The following is a 20,443-nucleotide window of genomic DNA, read 5'->3' on the forward strand; positions in this document are numbered from 1 at the left end:
GCCAGTTTTTCCTACAAATTGTAGTGGAAATCTGGAGTTCGCTCCCCCAAAAGGCTGTGGATTCTGGGTCAATTATGATTATCAAAACCTGAGATCAATAGATTTTTGTTGGGTAAGGTTATTAAGGGATAAGGAACAAAGGCAAGTAAATGGAGTTGAGCTACAGAGCAGCCATGATCTAATTGAATGGTGGAACAGGCTGAAGGGGCTGAATGGCTTACTCTTATTCCTGTGTTCCTATGACTGTGCTCTCCTATCCTCCCAGAAGCTCAGTCCTCCCTCCCTAGTACTCCCACATCCTGGCCCACCATTGTCCTGTCATGGATCCAGACCTCAACACCCCAGTAGTCTCACACCTCACAATCTCCTTTCCATTTCTCCCAAATGCTGAGACACCACTCCCAGACATTGACACTCACTCCTATATCTCATGACCCCTGCCCAATATTTCCTAACCCAAAACTCCCCAATACTGCCAAACCTTGTGATGCCCATCCCAGTGGTCCTAGACCCACTCAGTACTGCCACAGCTCAGGAATCCCTCCAGTGGCGTGCTTCTACTTCTGCCACACCCCCACGATACTACTTCCAGTGCGCCGACAACTATATTTGCCTCCCACCAGTCCCACACCCAGAAACCACCCTCCCCAATATGTCCCCTGTCCAAATACTCGTACACCCCCAAGGCCACCCTCTCATCCCTTTCCAAATTCCCACACATCAATCCCAGCAGTCAGGGAGCCAAGAAACCTCCTCTCAATACTCCCAAACAAAGGACAACCCCACTCTAACACTCCCAGAACCCAATACTCCTCCACTCCTTCCACACCCCACTACTCTCCTCCCAGTGCTCCCACATCCCAGATTGCACTCTCAATGCTACCAAACCACACAGAGCATGTGGAGTCAGGGGACAAGTAGCAGAATGGATAGAAAGCTGGCTATAATACAGAAAACAGAGTAGGGGTTAAGATCAGTTACTCAGACTGGCAAAAGATGGGAAGTGGTGTTCCACAAGGATTGGTGCTGGGACCACAGTTGTTCATCATTTACAGAAACGATTTGTACTCAGGGATTGGAAGTACAATTTCAAAATTTGCAGACGACACCAAATTTGGGGGTATAGTTAATACTGAGTAGGATTGTGACAAAATACAAGAAGGCATTATTAAACGTGTGTGTAATTGGCAAATGAATTTCAATATAGCTAAGTGTGAGATGGTGCATTTTGGTAGGAAGAATAATGAGGCCACATACTCCTTGGAAAATAAGAGTAAATGGGGTAGAGGAGCAAAACGATCTAGGGGTATAGATATACAAATCACTAAAAGTAGCAATGTAGGTTAATAAGGCCATTTAAAACAAAAAGCAAAAAAAAGCACTGGGGTTTATTTCTAGAGGGATAGGATTGAAAAGCAGAGAAGTTATGTTAAATTTGTATGGAACTTTGATTAGACCACTCTTGGCATTCTGATCTCCATATTATCAAAATGATACAGAGGAACTGGAGAAGGTGCAAAAACAATTTACAAGCATGATACCAGAACTGAGAGGTTATACCCATCAGGGAAGATTGAACAAACTTGGGCTCTTTTCTCTAGAAAAAAGAAGGCTGAGGGGTGACCTGATAGAGGTTTTTAATGTTATAAAAAAGGTTTGATAGGTTAGATGTAGAGAAAATGTTTCCACTTGTGGGGGGAGACCAAAACTAGGGTAGTCACCAATAAATCTAACAGGGAATTCAAGAGAAACTTCTTTACCCAAAGAGTGGTTAGAATGTGGAACTCGCTACCACAAGGAGTAGTTGAGGCGGATAGCATAGATGCATTTAAGGGGAAGCGAGATAAATGCATGAGGGAGAAAGGAATAGAGGGTTATGCTGATAGGGTTAGATGAAGAGGGATGGGTGGCGGCTCGTGTGGAGCATAAACACCAGCATGGACCAGTTGGGCCAAATGGCCTGTTTCTCTGGTGTACATTCTGTGTAATCTCAGCCCAGTACTACCACATACCTGCTATCTACCTGACACTTGGAACATCTTCCTGTGCTTTAAAATTGGTTAACGGATAAAATTAACAATAAACATGTAATAATAATCAAAGAAAATGATTTATAATTGATTAAATATATTCAAGAAGGAGTTGGATATATTTCTTAAGGCTAAAGGGATCAAGGGATATGGGGAGAAGGCAGGGACAGGGTACTGAAATTGGATGATCAGCCATGATCTCATTGAATGGCGGAGCAGGCTCAAGGGGCCGAATGGCCTGCTCCTGCTCCTATCTTCTATGTTTCTATGTTTCTATACACAAATATCAACATAATCATGTAATTTGAAACTGAAAATACTACTAACACTTCCAAAATAATTTTTAGTAAGTTAAATTGCATTTAAATCAGTGGCCCTGATAGTTATGTGTATATGGCATAAAACAGTATTCTTCAAACAACCTTGAGTAATACCAAACGGAGATCCGCTGGTGTTTCCTATGAAATGGTACGATGTGCTTTCCCATTTTGTTTCTCGTAAGATAAGCTCCAGTCCAAGCTGGACTATCTGGAGCTGATGCCAAGATTTCCCACAGGATGAAGGGAAAAACCAGAGCGTAAGGTCAATCTTATGACTGACTCGGTGCAGTAATGACACAAGCCTGAGAACAGATCATCTGCCTCTCTCTCAGCCATGGGAATGGTGAGTCATGTGGAATGGAATGTAAACAAGGGAAGATATATATCAGTTACAAGGTGGGGTGAGGAGGGATAGAATGCATTTTCCCTGACAAACTGATTTGTATTTAACCTGAGATTAAAGGTTATCCATAGGTCTGGTTATATATGTACAAGGTGAATTTTGAAAGGCTGCTGGTGTAGAGCCTCACTTGATAGGAGCACAGTTTAAGAATCAGGCATGGAGGTCAGCGTACCCAATTCATGGCACTCCCAAGTTCCTGGTGGTTACTTATATTAAAGTCTTAAAAATAGGGCACACTATGAAATGATCTCCATGCCCAATTCTCTGAACCACACTCACATTGAATAAAGCTCCATTTCGGGAGCACAGTCATACATAATTTATCTTGTGGTCTTTCTGTATCCGACATCTGGCCTTCCCAGATCATTTGCATAGGGTATAATTGAAAATGTTTTCTCTTTCTGCAGATAGTATGTTATGACCTCCTATGTGTTTTCCATATACAAGTATGAGCAATATTTGATTAAAGTGGTCATGAAAAGGTTTACACCATCCACTATAATAACACGGCACTGATGTTGGGTTTCTTTATGGGTAGGACTGCTAACCAGGGGTGAACACCAATAAAGGATTAATTGTTTCGTTAGCACATTGCAACAAGACCAGAGAAAGATGCATCTGAGCCTACAGGAGGCCATTGCAGGGTGCTGAATCCAGGTTTGTCTCTGCAATTTCAGATGAATTGACATAACGGGGGCCTTCAACATATGTACACACAAAAACTGTAATAATTCAGTTCCCTTGCAGTGAAGAATTTCTATTATTTTAGCATTAGCATTTTCTTGCTACAACAAAACATTGACTGCTTATTCCAATTGTCAGGATCAGATGAGAAAACATAAACAAGCTGACAGCAGTTAATACTAATTGTAAATACCCTCGCTGTGTAAGCCACTGCTTTTGCTCAGCAAAGGCATGCAGCATGACAAACGTTTATCTTTCTAAGTAATTATTTTGCAGAAAATAGATTGTGTATTTTTCATGTTTTTTAATCAAATGCATTCCTCACTCAAAGAATAACATTTTGTAATTTTCCAAAAGACCTACTGATATATCTGGAAAGTGGTTTGTATGGCTATCATTTATGATGCTACTCTTTCCCAATGTACTAGTTTATGAGATAAGATATACCCTATGAGAAACCTCGATACTTTTTCTTTTGGGAAATAATAAATCTATTCCTGAAGTGTTTGGCATCAGCAGTCCCATAGGATGCTCATTTGTGAGGCTGTCTACCCACTTTACCTGTCTTCTCATCGACACAAAATGGAGAACATCAATGCAGACCTGTCTGGCATCATATTCAGACACATCCACATGGATGTCTGTAACATTCAATACATGGTTTCTGTGCCTTCTTCTCTTGCCAGTATTCTCTCAATTTAGCCTGCGGGAAGGAGGGGAGTAAACAGATATATTCACCTCTCTTCATACAAGATGGAAAATATTTCTCGTCTTTATTCCAGTTAAACATTTTTTGGTACTGCTAATAACTGATAAATACAGATCTATTTTGCCAATTAATTTCATGACTGAATAGAAAATGTTCTGTAAACTGGATATAAAATTGAAACACAAATACATACTTTGGTTCTGTCTTCTCAAAGGAGGACACAAATAACCTCCCAGAGACGTCGGTGAACATAGGGTCTAATGAGAGGGAGGAACTAAATGAAATCAGTATTTGTAGGGAAATGGTGTTAGGGCCTAATCTACATCCTAGGGTACTTAAGGAAGTGGCCTTAGAAATAGGAGATGCATTGCTGGTCATCTTCCAAAATTCTATAGACTCTGGAGCAGTTCCCATGGATTGGAGGGTAGCTAATGTAACCCCACTATTCAAAAAAGGTGGTAGAGAGAAAACGGGGAATTATAGATCGGTAAGCCTGACATCGGTAGTGGGGAAAATGCTAGAGTCCATTATAAAAGATGTAATAGCAGAGCACTTGGAAAACAGTGACAGGATCAGACAAAGTCAACATGGATTTACAAAAGGTAAATCGTGCTTGACTAAGCTACTGGAATTTTTTGAGGATGTAACTGGTAGAATTGATAAGGGAGAACCAGTGGATGTGGTGTATTTGGACTTTCAGAAGGCTTTCGATAAGGTCCCGCATAAGAGATTAGCGTGTAAAGTTAAAGCACATGAGATTGGGGGTAAGGTACTGACTTGGATAGAGAACTGGTTGGCAGACAGGAAGCAAAGAGTGGCAGGCAGTGAATAGTGGGGTAGCGCAGGGATCGGTGCTAAGACCTCAGCTAATCACAATATATATTAATGATCTAGACGAGGGAACTAGATGTAATATCTCCAAGTTTGCAGATGACACAAAGCTGGGTGGGCGTGTGTGCTATGAGGAGGATGCTGAGAAACTCCAGTATGATTTGGACAGGTTGGGTGATTGGGCAGATGCATGGCAAATGCAGTATAATGTGGATAAATGCGAGGTTATCCACTTTGGTGGCAAAAACATGAAGGCAGATTATTATCTGAACGGCAATAGATTGGGAGAAGGGGAAGTGCAACAAGACCTGGGTGTCCTTGTGCACCAGTTGCTGAAGGTAAGCATGCAGGTGCAGCAGGCGGTTAAGAAGGCAAATGGTATGTTGGCCTTCATAGCGAGAGGATTCGAGTACAGGAGCAAGGATGTCTTGCTGCAGTTGTACAGGGCCTTGGTGAGACCACACCTTGAGTATTGTGTGCAGTTTTGGTCACCTTATCTGAGGAAGGATGTTCTTGCCATGGAGGGAGTGCTGCGAAGATTCACCAGACTGATACCTGGGATGGCAGGGATGACGTATGAGGAGAGATTGGGTCGATTGGGCTTATATTCGCTGGAGTTTAGAAGAATGAGAGGGGATCTCATTGAAACTTATAAAATTCTAACAGGACTAGGCTGACTAGATGCAGGAAGGATGTTCCTGATGGCGGGGGAGTGCAGAACCAGGGGTCACAGTCTAAAGATATGGGGTAAGCCATTTAGGACAGAGATGAGGAGTGTTATGTCCGTGTATCTTAATGTTGTGTCCTTCAATAATCAGACAACAGACTGCAGGGAACGATTCAACAGGTGTTTACTGAATGAGGGTTACTCTAGAACTAACTGTACAGATCACTACTCAGGGTTTATATACAGGTGTGATCACTGCCGGTACTACAGTATACAGGAGCTGTAAAAAGTAGTTCTCTCCCTTAAGGTATATATACATTACATACATTACAATTCCTCCCCTTTTAGATTAACAGTACCATAATACTCATTTAACAATTAACATTTTTAATATACACTACAATGTCATATGAAAATAATCCATTCATATATTCAGTCTCTGGGGAGGCTTCCTGATTCTTTCTGGATAACGCCTTTCCCGAGTGTCTCGCTCTTGGTGCGGAGGCGATTCTTGCACCCTGTCGTCAGTTGATTCATCAGCTTCCAATGCTATTGTTTCTGAGGTAGATGCGACCTGTACGTTGGGTTCCTCACCAGGTACGTATGGCCGAGACATGGGGTTGACTCCTTCCTGTGACTCGAGGATCTGGTCAGCATGGCGTCTCACAATGTTCTCCCCAACATCCACTGTGTACATTAGTGGCCCCTGCCGTGTGCATATCGTTCCTGGTTGCCATTTCTCTGTTCGATAGTTGCGGGCCAAGACTGGTTGCCCTACATTGAAGCTCCTTGTCGGCTTCTCATTGATGTGCTGGAATTGCTTACTCTCAACATCTCTTCGTACATTTGGTCCGAGCAAATCCAGACGAGATCTCAACCTTCAGTTAAAGGACATCATGGCCGGGGCCTGGTTGGTGACTGCATGTGTCGCATTTCTGTAGGCTAACAGGAAATTGTCCATCTTATGCTGCAGTGGAATGTCGTCATCGCACATGGCCTTTACTGCTTTTTTAAAGGTTTGTACGAACCTCTCAGCCAATCCATTTGTGGCTGGATGATATGGGGCAGATGTATAATGCCTTACCCCATTCCTTTTCATAAATCTTTGAAACTTTTCGGACACAAACTGTGGTCCGTTATCAGAGCAAATCTGCTCTGGCAAGCCGTTCCTGGCAAAAATGGTCCGTAGGACTGCAATAGTTTTCTCCGTGGTGGTGGAGGACATTTTGATCACTTCAGGCCATTTCGAGTGCGCATCCACAGCTATTAAAAACATTGAGTCCATGAATGGACCAGCAAAATCAATATGCAACCGTTGCTATGGAGATGAGGGCCACTCCCATGGGTGTAGAGGGGCATGTGGTGGTGCATTTTGGACCTTCTGGCATCCTGAGCAGCACTTTGTCAGGTCCTCGATTTGCTGATCGATCCCCGGCCACCACACATAAGCCCTAGCAAGGCTTTTAATTTTCACCCCTCCCAGATGACCTTCGTGAAGCTCATTGAGCACTCTCTCCCTTAACTTGGGTGGAATTACCACTCGGGAGCCACACATCAAGGTCCCCTGGCATACTGACAGCTGTTCTCTTATGGATGAGAATGCTGGCAACAGTGAGTCGCCATGTGCCGGCCATCCCTTCACCGTCAAATCATATACCCGAGACAGTGTCGGGTCATTTCGGGTCTCCTTCTCTATACCAGCGTTAGTTACTGGCAAGCATTCAATTATAGTCGAATGAAATATTTCGACAGGAACTACTGCTGGTGCTTCCTCCGCAGTAGGCAGTGGCAGGCATGATAACCCATCAGCGTTTCCATGCTGTTTCGTGCCCTTATACTCGATTTCATATTGGTGCGCCCCTAGAAAAAGGGACCATCTTTGTAGCCATTGCGCAGTCATCACCGGAACGCCCTTCTTAGGATTAAAGAGGAAGACAAGTGGTTGGTGGTCAGTCAGCAAGGTGAACTTCTGCCCGTGCAGATAGTGATTGAACTTTTTCACTCCCCACACTAGGCTGAGGGCCTCCCTGTCAATCTGGGCGTAGTTACGCTCGGCTGAGGTTAGTGATCGTGACGCAAAGGCTATTGGCCTCTCTGAGCCGTCCGAGAATTTGTGCGACAGCACCGCTCCATTGCCGTAGGGTGACGCATCACATGCCAACCGAATTGGTAATGCCGGGTTGTAATGGGCCAGTACCTCTTTCGATGTGATTAGTGTTTTGCTCTTCTGGAAAGCTCATCTACATTTGTCACTCCACTTCCATGGCACCCCAGTTTGCAGTAGGGTGTTCAGTGGGTGTAGTATTGTAGACAAATTTGGCAAGAACTTATGGTAGTAGTTTACTAGCCCGAGGAACGACCTCAGTTGTGACACATTTTCCGGTGCTGGAGCCTTGACTACTGCCTCAATCTTCTCTGGGGACTTATGTAACCCCTGTTTATCGATAACGTGGCCACAATACGAGATCTGTTTTCTAAAAAACTCGCATTTGGGGCGGTTAGCTCGGAGCCCATATTCCTTCAATCTAGTGAGCACCTGCTCCAGGTTGGCAAGGTGATCACTGTCATTTTCGCCCGTGACCAGGATGTCGTCCAAATAACACTGGGTCCCTGGGATCCCTTGCAGGACTTGTTCCATTGCCCTCTGCCAAATAGCCGGAGCTGATGCTACCCCGAATACCAGCCGGTTGTATTGGTAGAGACCTTTATGGGTGTTGATTGTGAGGTATTTTTTTGATGCTTCTTCTACCTCCATTTGCAGATACGCCTGGGCCAGATCAATCTTAGTGAAGCGTTTCCCTCCAGATAGCGAGGCGAAAATATCTTCAATCCACGGAAGTGGATATTGTACGGTGTGAAGGACCGGGTTCACTGTTACCTTAAAGTCCCCACAGATGCAAACCTTCCTTGGATCCCCAGGCGTGCTGCTCAACGACTTTTTCATCACAGGGACGATGGGTGTAGCCCACTCGCTCCAGTCTACCTTGGACAGTACACCTGAATGTTCCAGACTCTCCAGCTCTGCTTCGACGGCTGGGCGGATCGCATATGGTACCGGTCTGGCCTTAAAAAATTTTGGGCTTGTGTTTCCTTCTATTTTAATCATCGCTGTCTGCCTTTTAGTGTTCCGAGTCCTTGCTGGAACACTTCTTTCGCGTCAGTTAGGATCTTTGACAGTCGCCCAGGTGTGACGTCATCATCCTTTTTGTCAGCCACAGTCAGTGCCTGTATGGAATGCCAATCTAGCTGTATCTTCCGGATCCATTCACGTCCTAGTAGTGGTGGTCCTTCATCTGGCAATACATATAGGTCCATTTTTGGTGTTTCCTTGCCGTTATATATAACGTTCACCCTTATTTTTCCTTTGGGGTAGACTTTTTGCCCCGTGTACGTCTTCAAGACAATCTCTGTATCTCTCAAAGGTATATGTGAGTATTGCCGCCTGTAGTCCCTTCGGTTTATGACTGTTAGGGCTGATCCTGTGTCCAATTCCATTTTCACTTGGACTCCTGCTATCTTGAGCGTGACCCAGATAGTTTGGTGATCCTCCGTTTTGATCACATTATGTAGTTTCAGACAACCCAGCTCCTTGCTTCCGGAGTCTGTATCACTCTTCTGTTCGTCTGAACTACTCTCCGTCACCTTATGTACCTTCTTGTACTTCTCCTGTGGAGATTTCTTGCTGCTGGTTTTCTTTCCCGACCTGCAGACTCTTGCTATGTGTCCTACTTTTCCACACTGTCTGCACACTTTGTCCTTGAACCAGCAATCATTATGGTCGTGTGTTGTTCTGCCGCAGCGATAGCACTTCACTGTTTCGTATGACATTTCATTTGTGCCATATTCTTGCGGTCTCCGTTGTATCTCTGCAGCGCCCCGTGCTGCTGCTTCATGTGATACTGCAATGCTGAAAGCCTTGTCCAACGTAAGATCCTTTTCTGATAGAAGCCGTTTCTGGGTTCCTTCACTTTGAAGCCCACACACAAACTTGTCCCTTAAAGTATCTGCTAGTCCCATTCCAAACTGGCAGTGTTTCGATAGCTTGCACAGTTCCGTTAAATACTCAGCATTACTTTCATCTTTATGCTGGTTCCTTTTGTGAAACTTAAATCTTTCTGCTATCAGCAGCGGTGTGGGGTTTAAGTGGTCCTGTAGGATTGACACTATGTTTTCAAAATCCTTTTCTACTGGCTTCTCTGGGGTTACTAGGTTTCGTAGTAAGCCATACGTTTTTGCACCCATTGAATTCCACAATACCAGCGCTTTCTTGTCATCTGGCACTTCATTCGCCTTGCAGTATACTTCTATGCGTTCGACATATGTCGTCCAATCTTCGACTTCATTGTTGAACGCTGTGATACTGCCACTCTTCGGCATTTTTGGGTGTGGTTAGACTGGCTTAAAATGGCATCTCCCGCGCTTTCCTTTCTTCCCCGCTGCGGCTTAAAATGGCGTCTCCCGCGCTGCTGCCAACGCCGCTCTCGGCGGTCCTCGTGGCAAATGGCAATGCCCTGTGGGTTTCGTGCGCTGCTCCTGCGCTGCTGCCAATGCCGCTCTCTGCGGTCCTCGTGGCAATGGCAGTGCCTCACATTTTGCTGCGCGCCTCTCTCCCCCGTTGACGCCGCTCGGTCCTGAACACCGGCTGCGCCCTGTGCGCTCTGCCCTCTCTCTCTCCCCCATCGACGCTGCTCGGCCCTTGAACACCGGCTGCACTCTGCTCTCTCTCATCTCTCTCCCCCGTTAAGCCCACCGCTGTCCGGGAAGGGTCTGCGCAGTACCTGTTGCCAGCCCGTTTCGCTGGACCACCGTGACTGGAAAGCCAAGCCTGGCTCTCAACAGCCTCCCCTGAGATGCTCAAATCTCCGCTAGATGACTGGGCGGTTGCCCGTGGTCAACGCCCGTGCTTCTGGACTCGACCTTCTTCCACTGTTCTCCAGGAGCGAAGCCCTGGGAGGTGATGCAGAGTTGCAGGTAGGTTAGAATCTGCCTCGTCGCCAATGTTATGTCCGTGTATCTTAATGTTGTGTCCTTCAATGATCAGACAACAGACTGCAGGGAACGATTCAACAGGTGTTTACTGAACGAGGGTTACTCTAGAACCAACTATACAGATCACTACTCAGGGTTTATATACAGGTGTGGTCACTGCCGGTACTACAGTATACAGGAGCTGTAAAAAGTAGTTCTCTCCCTTAAGGTATATATATATACATTACAAGGAGGAATTTCTTCACCCAGAGAGTGGTGAATCTGTGGAATTCTCTACCACAGAAGGCAGTTGAGGCCAATTCATTAAATATATTCAAGAAGGAGTTAGATATATTTCTTAAGGCTAAAGGGATCAAGCGATATGGGGAGAAGGCAGGGACAGGGTACTGAATTTGGATGATCAGCCATGATCTCATTAAATGGTGGAGCAGGCTCGAAGGGCCGAATGGCCTACTCCTGCTCCTATCTTCTTTGTTTCTATGACAGAGCTTTGTATCACAAGGCAGTTAACCTTTAAACTGCTGAATGAATCATTGTTGAGGCTGTTCAGTTTTGTAAGTTTACAGTTCATGCACTTTGGTACTAGTAAAACATCAGTAATAGTTTTACTGTAAATGCTAAATACACAATTTTATATAAATCAAAAAAGTCTATGCTTTATTTTTCTCCTATTCTTTCTCATTCGTTAATTTATTTATTTCTCTATCTTTTTCAGTCTTAAAGAAAGAACTTGCACATATAGCACATTCCATGTCCTTCGGTTCACTGCCAGTTCGTGAGTTGTTTTTATATAATGTGGCAACCAATTTGCATACAGCAAGGTCCCACATTGGTGATGTTGCTTGAGGGATAAACATGAGCCAGAACACCACCAGTGCCCTCCGTTTAATATTGAAATAGGATCCTTGTAGCCTTGGTTTAATGTCTCATTCAAAAGAGAGCAGCTCCAAATAATGCAGTGCTCTTTTCAATGTTACACTGAAGTATCAGCCTTGGACACTTTTTGTTAAAGAGAAGACTGATGGGGATATGATTTCTGTATTCAAAGTAATATGTCTCAAAGACTTAAAGGACCAGTCCGAGTTATTTGATTTCATACAGGATAGCAGAATAAGGAAACATGAGTATAAGCTGAAAAGGGATTGATTCAGGCATGACGTAAGAAAGCAACATTTCACTGAGAGCATGGTTGGTTTTGGGAATAGCTTACCAAAGAAGGTTGTGAGGCTTAAATGTCTTCAAGATCAAATTGGACAAGTATCTTGAAGAGAAACACATCATCAGTTACAACTGCTAGGACAGCAGGAAGGCAGACAATGGTCTTTTCCAGCATTGCAATTTTCTATATTTCATACTTTCATCTCCCTCAGACAGAATACTTCCACTCTCTACCCCAACCCTCAGATTTCCACCCCTCCTCAAACAGAATCCTTTCTTTCACCTTCCTTGGATAGAATCCTTCTATTCTCCCTCAGACAGATTATTTTCACCCTTCTAAACAATAGTTCCAGCCTTCTGAAGACAGAATACCTCCACCCCCTCAAATAAAATTCTTTCACCCTCTTAAGTGGAACACTTCCACATATTGTATTTCAGACAAAATACTTCCAACCCCCACCCCCAGACAAAATGCTTCTCTACAATTGAAAGCACATATTGTGATTTGTGCATATTGCCAGACAGCTTTTAGAATGAATTAGGAGAGAATGTATAAAGACTCTACGGTATTGGAGAACAGCTGGAGTGTTCAAACTTGTCATTTTCTGTTTTTTCTCTGGAGGCTATGGGATATTTTTGGACATGATATTATCACACATGACATATTTTGCATAACACTGGAGTGTAATAACCTAACGGACAGTGTCTCCACAGCATCTATATAAACTGCATCAAAGTGCGAATTGAAAAGTCCACTGATGGAAATATGAATCATAACTGTGATTCCCAGTTACAAATTTACTAATAGATATTACTTACCACTTCCACTGGAGAGTAATAAATGCAAAATCCAGGCTTGGCCACAAAGTATTCATCTGATTTAAAGGTTATCCTTAGCCTATTGCTTTTTGATATTAGTCTTGGGGGGACTTCCTTATTCCCACACCACCTTCCGCGAATAACTCGGTTTGTGTCGGAGATGTCTTCCACCTCTACAAAGTCATACCTAAAAGATAGAAAGTGCAAAGACTTATGGTTACTTCTCTCATTAATGCACTTTCTTTCAAAATAAAAGCTGTGTTTCCCCAGGAGATTGGTGGGTAAATAAAGCATCTGATGCAGTACTGAGTAGTACAGCCCAAGAAGGTCCCACCTTTGATCTCTGGTCTGTAGTCATTTACCTGATCTTAGCTGGGATAGCAGTGCTACAGCTGGCCTCAGCAGTCCTGAGGAGAAAACATAAGCAGCTCGGGTTCCCACTCCTGATCACTATCCAGTAACACCTGCTGGTAAATGTATGTGTCTCAATGTCGGGTGAGGATAGATTTGGACTGGGCTGTGGTTCTCCTCTCTCCCTCCCCCCCAACACCACCCTACCCTCCCCCTGGATGAGGAAACAGATTGCTGCATCGATACTCCAGCATAGGCTGGCACCTTCAGGAGAGGGGAGAGAAAACTAACAAAGGATAAAGGCAAGCACATCTTCTGTCCCGCCACATCTCTGAAAATAAAATGTTGTCCTAACATTACCCTGTATATGTACATGAATGGCGAAAAGCTAAAAATGTAAAGCATGTGTATTTGAAAAGCAAATCAGTTACATTCTTAAATGGGACAGGTGTGTTACTAAGAGACTTCAAGCAAAGACATTTCCTAGAATTATTGTGGGAGTTTAAGCAATAATTCTTTGTGTCCTTTTGCTTTTCTTAACCTAAATTTCACTTCAGTTGCATATATTTAAATGTTACTTTTTTCAATCGTGGAATCTCATTTTCTGACTCTCCATTTTGAGTATGGTTAAAATTGTGGATGTACTGGTTACTTCAGTTAAATGCTGACCAAAAACAAAGATTTTTTTCAATATAGACACAACTTACTACATTTATTGATTTTATTGAACATAAGGTGGAATCAGACATAGATTTAATGAAAGAGTGACATAAGCCGTGCCAGAAGTAATATAACTCTCCATCTGGCTGGCTGCAGGTGGGAAACAGAGGTTTCCAATGTAAATCAGGCCCTGCCGTTAAATTCAGCAGGTCCTGTGGGAAACACGCTCTCCATGGTTTCCCAACAGCTTCTGAGCACCCCCCACCCCTGCTCCCAACCTGCCAAAGTATTAAAATTCAGGCCTATGTCTTTGAAAATAGGATGGAGGAGGGCTACCGGGCAGAACACTTGTAATTTGCAGTCTTCAAGCTTGTGCGGAATTTTACACTGCTGCTTTAGATGCAGGCAAAATAAAATGCATAATCACCGAGTAACATTTAGATGCAAATTTATTCACTAATAATATCAGTGTCCTTCAGAGCAGCCAGTGAGAATTAGTTGTCCTTGAAATTAAACTACACTTCAAACTGTTTTTTTTAATTTTAATTTTCAATGGAATGACATCAAATGTTTAAGGAAAGGTACATTGAAAGGGATAGGGATCAAGCAATTGATGGTTAGAGTGAATCATATTTAAATGTGATCAAAGTCAAAGTTCATTTGGAATGAGCATGTACTTGGTTTTCCAATATCTGAAGGTGGACAGGAATCCACAAATGTCTAATTTATATATGGTCATTTTTTCTGTGTTGCTGTGCATGAAGACATTGTCATGGTGAGCTGACCACACAGGTCAAGAAGCCATCAGCAATGAAGAACAATGTGCTTGTAAAGTTAAATCTGTCAGAGCACCGTTGCTGTCTGACATCTGGTGAAAAATGACAAGAAGCTTGCATGCATGTAGAAAAACATAAACATTAATAAGGACAGTTTGTTGAAAACAAGCAGAATAGGTACCTAGCATGTATATAAGGTTAGTGCCACTTTACATTGCACCAAAAATATAAAATTAGCCACCAGAGGCATAAATTGTCAAAGCAGATGCACATTTTGTATTGCTAAAGCCTGGACAGAGGCAGAACATCTCCTTATTGTCAGGTGTCAAGGATGTCCCTTTTAATTATTGTTAAAAATATTTTCTGGGAAATCAAAGAACTGAACTGCTGAGAATGTGCTCTGTGCTATTTCTGTGAGCCCTTCATAGAACCATAGAATAGAATCATAGAATAGAATCATAGAATCATAGAATGGTTACAGCACAGAAGGAGGCCATTCGGCCCGTCGAGCCCGTGCCGGCTCTCTGCCAGAGCACTTCAGCTCGTCTCACTCCCCCACCCTTTCCCCGTAGCTCTGCAAATTTCTTTCCTTCAGATACTTATCCAATTCCCTTTTGAAAGCCACGATTGAATCTGCCCCCACCACCCTTTCAGGCAGTGCATTCCAGATCCTAACCACTCGTTGCGTAAAAAAGCTTTTTCTTACGTCACCTTTGGTTCTTCTGCCAATCGCCTTAAATCTGTATCCTCTGGTTCTCAACCCTTCTGCCAATGGGAACAGTTTCTCTCTATCTACTCTGTCCAGACCCCTCATGATTTTGAACACCTCTATCAAATCTCCTCTCAATCTTCTCTCCTCCAAGGAGAACAACCCCAGCTTCTCCAGTCTTTCAATGTAACTGAAGTCCCTCATTCCTGGAATCATTCTCATAAATCTTTTCTGCATCTTCTCTAAGGCCTTCACATCATTCCTAAATTGTGGTGCCCAAAATTGGACACAATACTCCAGTTGGAGCTGAATCGGTGCTTTATAAAGGTTCATCATAATTTCCACACTTTTGTACTCTATACCTCTACTTATGAAGCCCAGGATCCAGTAAGCCTTTTTAACTGCTTTCTCAACCTGCCCTGCCACCTTCAACGATTTGTGCACACATACCCCCAGGTCTCTCTGTTCGTGCACCCCCTTCAGGATTGTACCCTGTCTATATTGCCTCTCCTCATTCTTTCTACCAAAATGTATCACTTCACACTTTTCTGCTTTAAATTTCCTCTGCCACGTGTCCGCCTATTTCACCAGCCTGTCTATGCCTTCCTGAAGTCTATCACTCTCCTCCTCACTGTTCACTATACTTCCAAGTTTTGTTTCATCTGCAACTTTTGAAATTGTGCCCTGTACACCCACGTCCAAGTCATTAATATACATCAAGAAAAGCAGTAGTCCTAAAACCATTCCCCTGGGGAACACCACTGTATACCTTCCTCCAGTCTGAAAAATAAACGATCATCACTGCTCTCTGTTTCCTATCACTTAGCCAATTCCGTATCCATGCTGCCACTGTCCCTTTTATTCCATGGGTTTCAATTTTGCTGGCAAGCCTATTTGTCGAACGCATTTTGGAAATCCATGTACACTATGTCAACTGCATTACCCTCATCAACCCTCTCTGTTACCTCATCAAAGAACTCAATCAAGTTAGTTAAACATGATTGCCTTTAACAAATCCATCCTGGCTTTCCTTAATTAATCCACATATGTCCAAGTGACTGTTAATTTTGTCCCTGATTACTGTTTCTAAAAGCTTCCCCACTACCGAGGTTAAACTGACTGGCCTGTCGTTGCCGGGTTTATCTTTACACCCTTTTTTGAACAATGGTGTAACATTTGCAATTCTCCAGTCCTCTGGCACCACTCCCGTATCTAAGGAGGATTGGAATATTATGACCAGTACCTCCGCGATTTCCTCCCTCAATTCCCTCAGCATCCTAGGATGTATCCCATCCACTCCTGGAGATTTATCTACTTTAAGTACAGCCAGCCTTTCTAATACCTCCTCTTTATCAATTTTTATCCTATCAAGTATCTCCACTACCTCCTCCTTTACTATGTCTATGGCAGCATCCTCTTCCTTGGTGAAGACAGATGCAAAATACTCATTTAGTACCTCAGCCATACCCTCTGCCTCCATGCATAGATCTCCTTTTTGGTCCCTAATTGGCCCCATCCCTCCTCTTACTACCCTTTTACTATTTATATGCCTATAGAAGACTTTTGGATTGCCTTTTATGTTGGCTGCCATTCTATTCTCATACCCTTTCTTTGCCCCTCTTATTTTCTTTTTCACTTCTCCTCTGACCTTTCTATATATAGCCTGATTCTCAGATGTACTTGCAACCTGACATCTGTCATACGCACTGTTTTTCTGCTTCATCATATTCTCTATCTCTTTTGACATCCAGGGAGACTTTAGTTGCCCTGCCTTTCCCCCTAGTGGGAATGTACCTCAACTGTACCTGAAATATTTCCTTGTTAAAAGCAGCCCATTGTTCCATTACAGTTTTGACTGCCAATCGTTGATTCCAGTTTACCCGGGCCAGATCTGTTTGCATCTGTGTTCACTATGGAGAAGGATGATGTAGACATAGAAAATGGGCAGGGGGACTGTGATATACTTGAACATATTAGCATCGAGAGGGAGGAGGTACTAGCGGTTTTAGCAGGCTTAAAAGTGGATAAATCACCAGGCCCGGACGAGATGTATCCCAGGCTGCTGTGTGAGGCAAAGGAGGAGATTGCAGGGGCTCTGACACAAATTTTCAGAACCTCTCTGGCGACAGGGGATGTGCCAGAGGACTGGAGAACAGCTAACGTAGTACCATTATTCAAGAAGGGTAGTAGGGATAAACCAGGGAATTACAGGCCAGTGAGCCTAACATCAGTGGTAGGGAAATTATTGGAAAAAATTCTGAGGGACAAAATTAGTCTCCACTTGGAGAGGCAAGGATTAATCAGGGATAGTCAGCATGGCTTTGTCAAGGGAAGATCATGTCTGACCAATTTGATTGAATTTTTCGAGGGGGTGACTAGGTGTGTGGATGAGGGTAGTGCAGTGGATGTAGTCTACATGGACGTCAGTAAGGCTTTTGACAAAGTTCCGCATGGGAGACTGGTCAAGAAGGTAAGAGCCCATGGGATCCAAGGCAATTTGGCACATTGGATTCAAAATTGGCTTAGTGGCAGAAGGCAGAGGGTGATGGTTGAAGATTGTTTTTGTGACTGGAAGCCTGTGTCCAGTGGGGTACCGCAGGGATCGGTGCTGGGTCCCTTGCTGTTTGTGGTCTACATTAATGATTTGGATGTGAATGTAAAAGGTATGATCAGTAAGTTCGCAGATGACACGAAAATTGGTGGGGTGGTACATAGCGAGGAGGGTAGCCTCAGTCTGCAGGACGATATAGATGGGTTGGTCAGATGGGCGGAACAGTGGCAAATGGAATTTAACCCTGAAAAGTGTGAGGTGATGCATTTTGGAGGGACTAACAAGGCAAGGGAATACACAATGAATGGTAAGACCCTCGGAAAGACAGAGGATCAGACGGACCTTGGTGTGCATGTACATAGATCCCTGAAGGCAGCAGAACAGGTGGATAAGGTGGTTAAAAAGGCATATGGGATACTTGCCTTCATTAGCCGAGGCATAGAATATAAGAGCAGGGAGGTTATGATGGAGCTGTACAAAACGCTGGTTAGGCCACAGCTGGAATACTGTGTGCAGTTCTGGTCACCACATTATAGGAAGGATGTGATTGCTTTGGAGAGGGTGCAGAGGAGATTCACCAGGATGTTACCTGGGCTGGAGCGCATCAGCTATGAAGAAAGACTGGACAGGCTGGGGTTGTTTTCCTTGGAGCAGAGAAGGCTGAGGGGGGACCTGATTGAGGTGTACAAAATTATGAGGAGCATAGATAGGGTAGATAGAAAGGAACTTTTTCCCTTAGTAGAAGGTTCAATAACAAGGGGGCATAGATTCAAGGTAAGGGGCAGGAGGTTTAGAGGGGATTTGAGGAAGAACCTTTTCACCCAGAGGGTGGTTGGAATCTGGAACTCACTGCCTGAAAGGGTGGTAGAGGCAGGAACCCTCACAACATTCAAGAAGCATTTGGATGAGCACTTGAGGTGCCACTGCATACAAGGCTACAGACCAAATGCTGGAAAATGGGATTAGATTAGACAGGGCTTGATGGCCGGCGCGGACGCGATGGGCCTCTTTCTGTGCTGTATAACTCTATGAGTGTATGGCCTAGAAATTCAGTGGAGCCCCAAACGGGGCGCCAAGCTCGCCTGGGCGCCAGAATTACCGCTGCGAACGGAGCTATTGCGCCCGCCGGAAATTCAGTATGAGCGTCCCAAGAGGGACGCGGGGCGCTGCTCGAGGTGCTCCGCGTCCCTCTTGGGGTGCTCAAGCTGAATATCGCAGCGCAACGTGCCGCAGTGCCACATGCTGCGGCACGGTGCGCTGTGGTACTGCAGGCCTTCCTCCCCTTCTTAAGGGGGAGGGGCCTGCACCAGCGCGATGACCAATCGCGAGTGCCGGCAAAAGAGCCCGGCACCGAGGAGAAGTGCCGGGCGCTCGGGACACAGCCGGCACTGCCCGGGGGGGGAGATCAGGAGCCCGGGGACAGAGGTGCTGGCAGGCGGCCACCGAAAAAATGGCCGCCCCGCTCCTCCACCTTAATTTGCGCCACTACCGCCACAGGTAGGCCCCATGAACCGGGCGCGATTTGCGATTGGCGTTACCGAGGCGGGCGCGACCAAATATCGCAATTGGAGTGGTAGCGGGGCGCTGTGCACACCGATGACATCATCGGTGGCGGTGCAGCACTACAGGCTAACGCCGCCATTAGCGCCCCGCTAAATATCGTGGGAGGCGCGGCCAGTGGCGCTAAAGGCACTGAGTGCCCTCTTTAGGCGCTAACTGGTGGCGCAGCCCACCAAATTTCTAGGCCTATGACTCATCCCACTGAAATTGGTCTTCCCCCAGTTAAACATTTTTACTCTAGATTGCTCCCTGTTCTTTTCCATAGCTAATCTAAACCTTATGATACCATGATCACTGTTCCCTAAATGTTCACCTGCTGACACTCCATTTGACCTACCTCATTCCCCAGAACCAGATCCAGCAATGCCGCCTCCCTCGTCAGGCCGGAAACATACTGATCAAGAAAGTTCTCTTGAACACACTTCAGAAACTCTTCCCCTTCTCTGCCCTTAACACTATTACGATCCCAGTCTATTTTAGGATAGTTGAAGTTCCCCATTATTAGTACTCTATAGTTCTTGCACCTCTCTGTAATTTCTCTGCAAATTTGCTCCTCCATATCTTTTCCATTATTTGGTGGTCTATAGAATACACCTAGTAGTGTAATGGCACCTCTATTATTTCTCAACTGTAGCCATATAAATTCTGTCCTTGACCCCTCCAGGACATCCTCCCTCTCCAGCACTGTAACATTCTCCTTGACCAATACTACCACACCACCTCCTATCTTTCCGTCCCTATCTTTCCTGAACACTTTATAGGAATATTTAATACCCAATCCTGCCCTTTTTTGAGCCAGGTCTCAGTTATTGCCACAACATCATATTCCCATGTGGCTATTTGTGCCTGCAGCTCACTTACCTTGTTTACTATGCTTCATACATTCACAAAGTTACACTGTAAACCCATCTTAGACCATCCTGTATTCTCTCTTTAGTTTGACCCCACCTAATACCTATTTCTTACTTTAGTGCTCTCTGCCTCTCCCAATCCTTTGAGCACTTTATTTCCCCTTTCTAATGTTACATCCTGGTGCCCATCCCCCTGCCAAATTAGATTAAACCCTCCCCAACAGTATTAGCAAACCTCCCCATGAGGATATTGGTTCCGGTCCAGTTGAGATGCAACCCATCTGGCCTGTTCAGGTCCCACCTCCCCAGAAATGGTCCCAATGCCCCAGGAATCTAAAGCCTTCTCTCCTGCACCATCTCAGGGGAGGTGCCAGA

The 20,443-nt window shown here is 44.6% G+C and overlaps 1 protein-coding gene across 3 annotated transcripts in view; it reads right to left on the minus strand.

Moving 5' to 3' along the window:
* Positions 1-20,443, minus strand: part of pdgfd (platelet derived growth factor d) — a 199,052-nt gene that overhangs the window by 61,846 nt on the left and 116,763 nt on the right. For all 3 annotated transcript variants that reach the window (XM_085999059.1, XM_085999058.1, XM_085999057.1), the window contains exon 3: positions 12,611-12,797. In XM_085999059.1, the coding sequence (XP_085855185.1) occupies positions 12,611-12,797 (187 nt within the window). The remainder of the gene's footprint in view (positions 1-12,610; positions 12,798-20,443) is intronic.

This window comes from Somniosus microcephalus, chromosome 10 (assembly GCF_052327205.1).
Source record: "Somniosus microcephalus isolate GS21.2 chromosome 10, FLI_Smic_1.0, whole genome shotgun sequence".
NCBI classification, from domain to species: domain Eukaryota; kingdom Metazoa; phylum Chordata; class Chondrichthyes; order Squaliformes; family Somniosidae; genus Somniosus; species Somniosus microcephalus.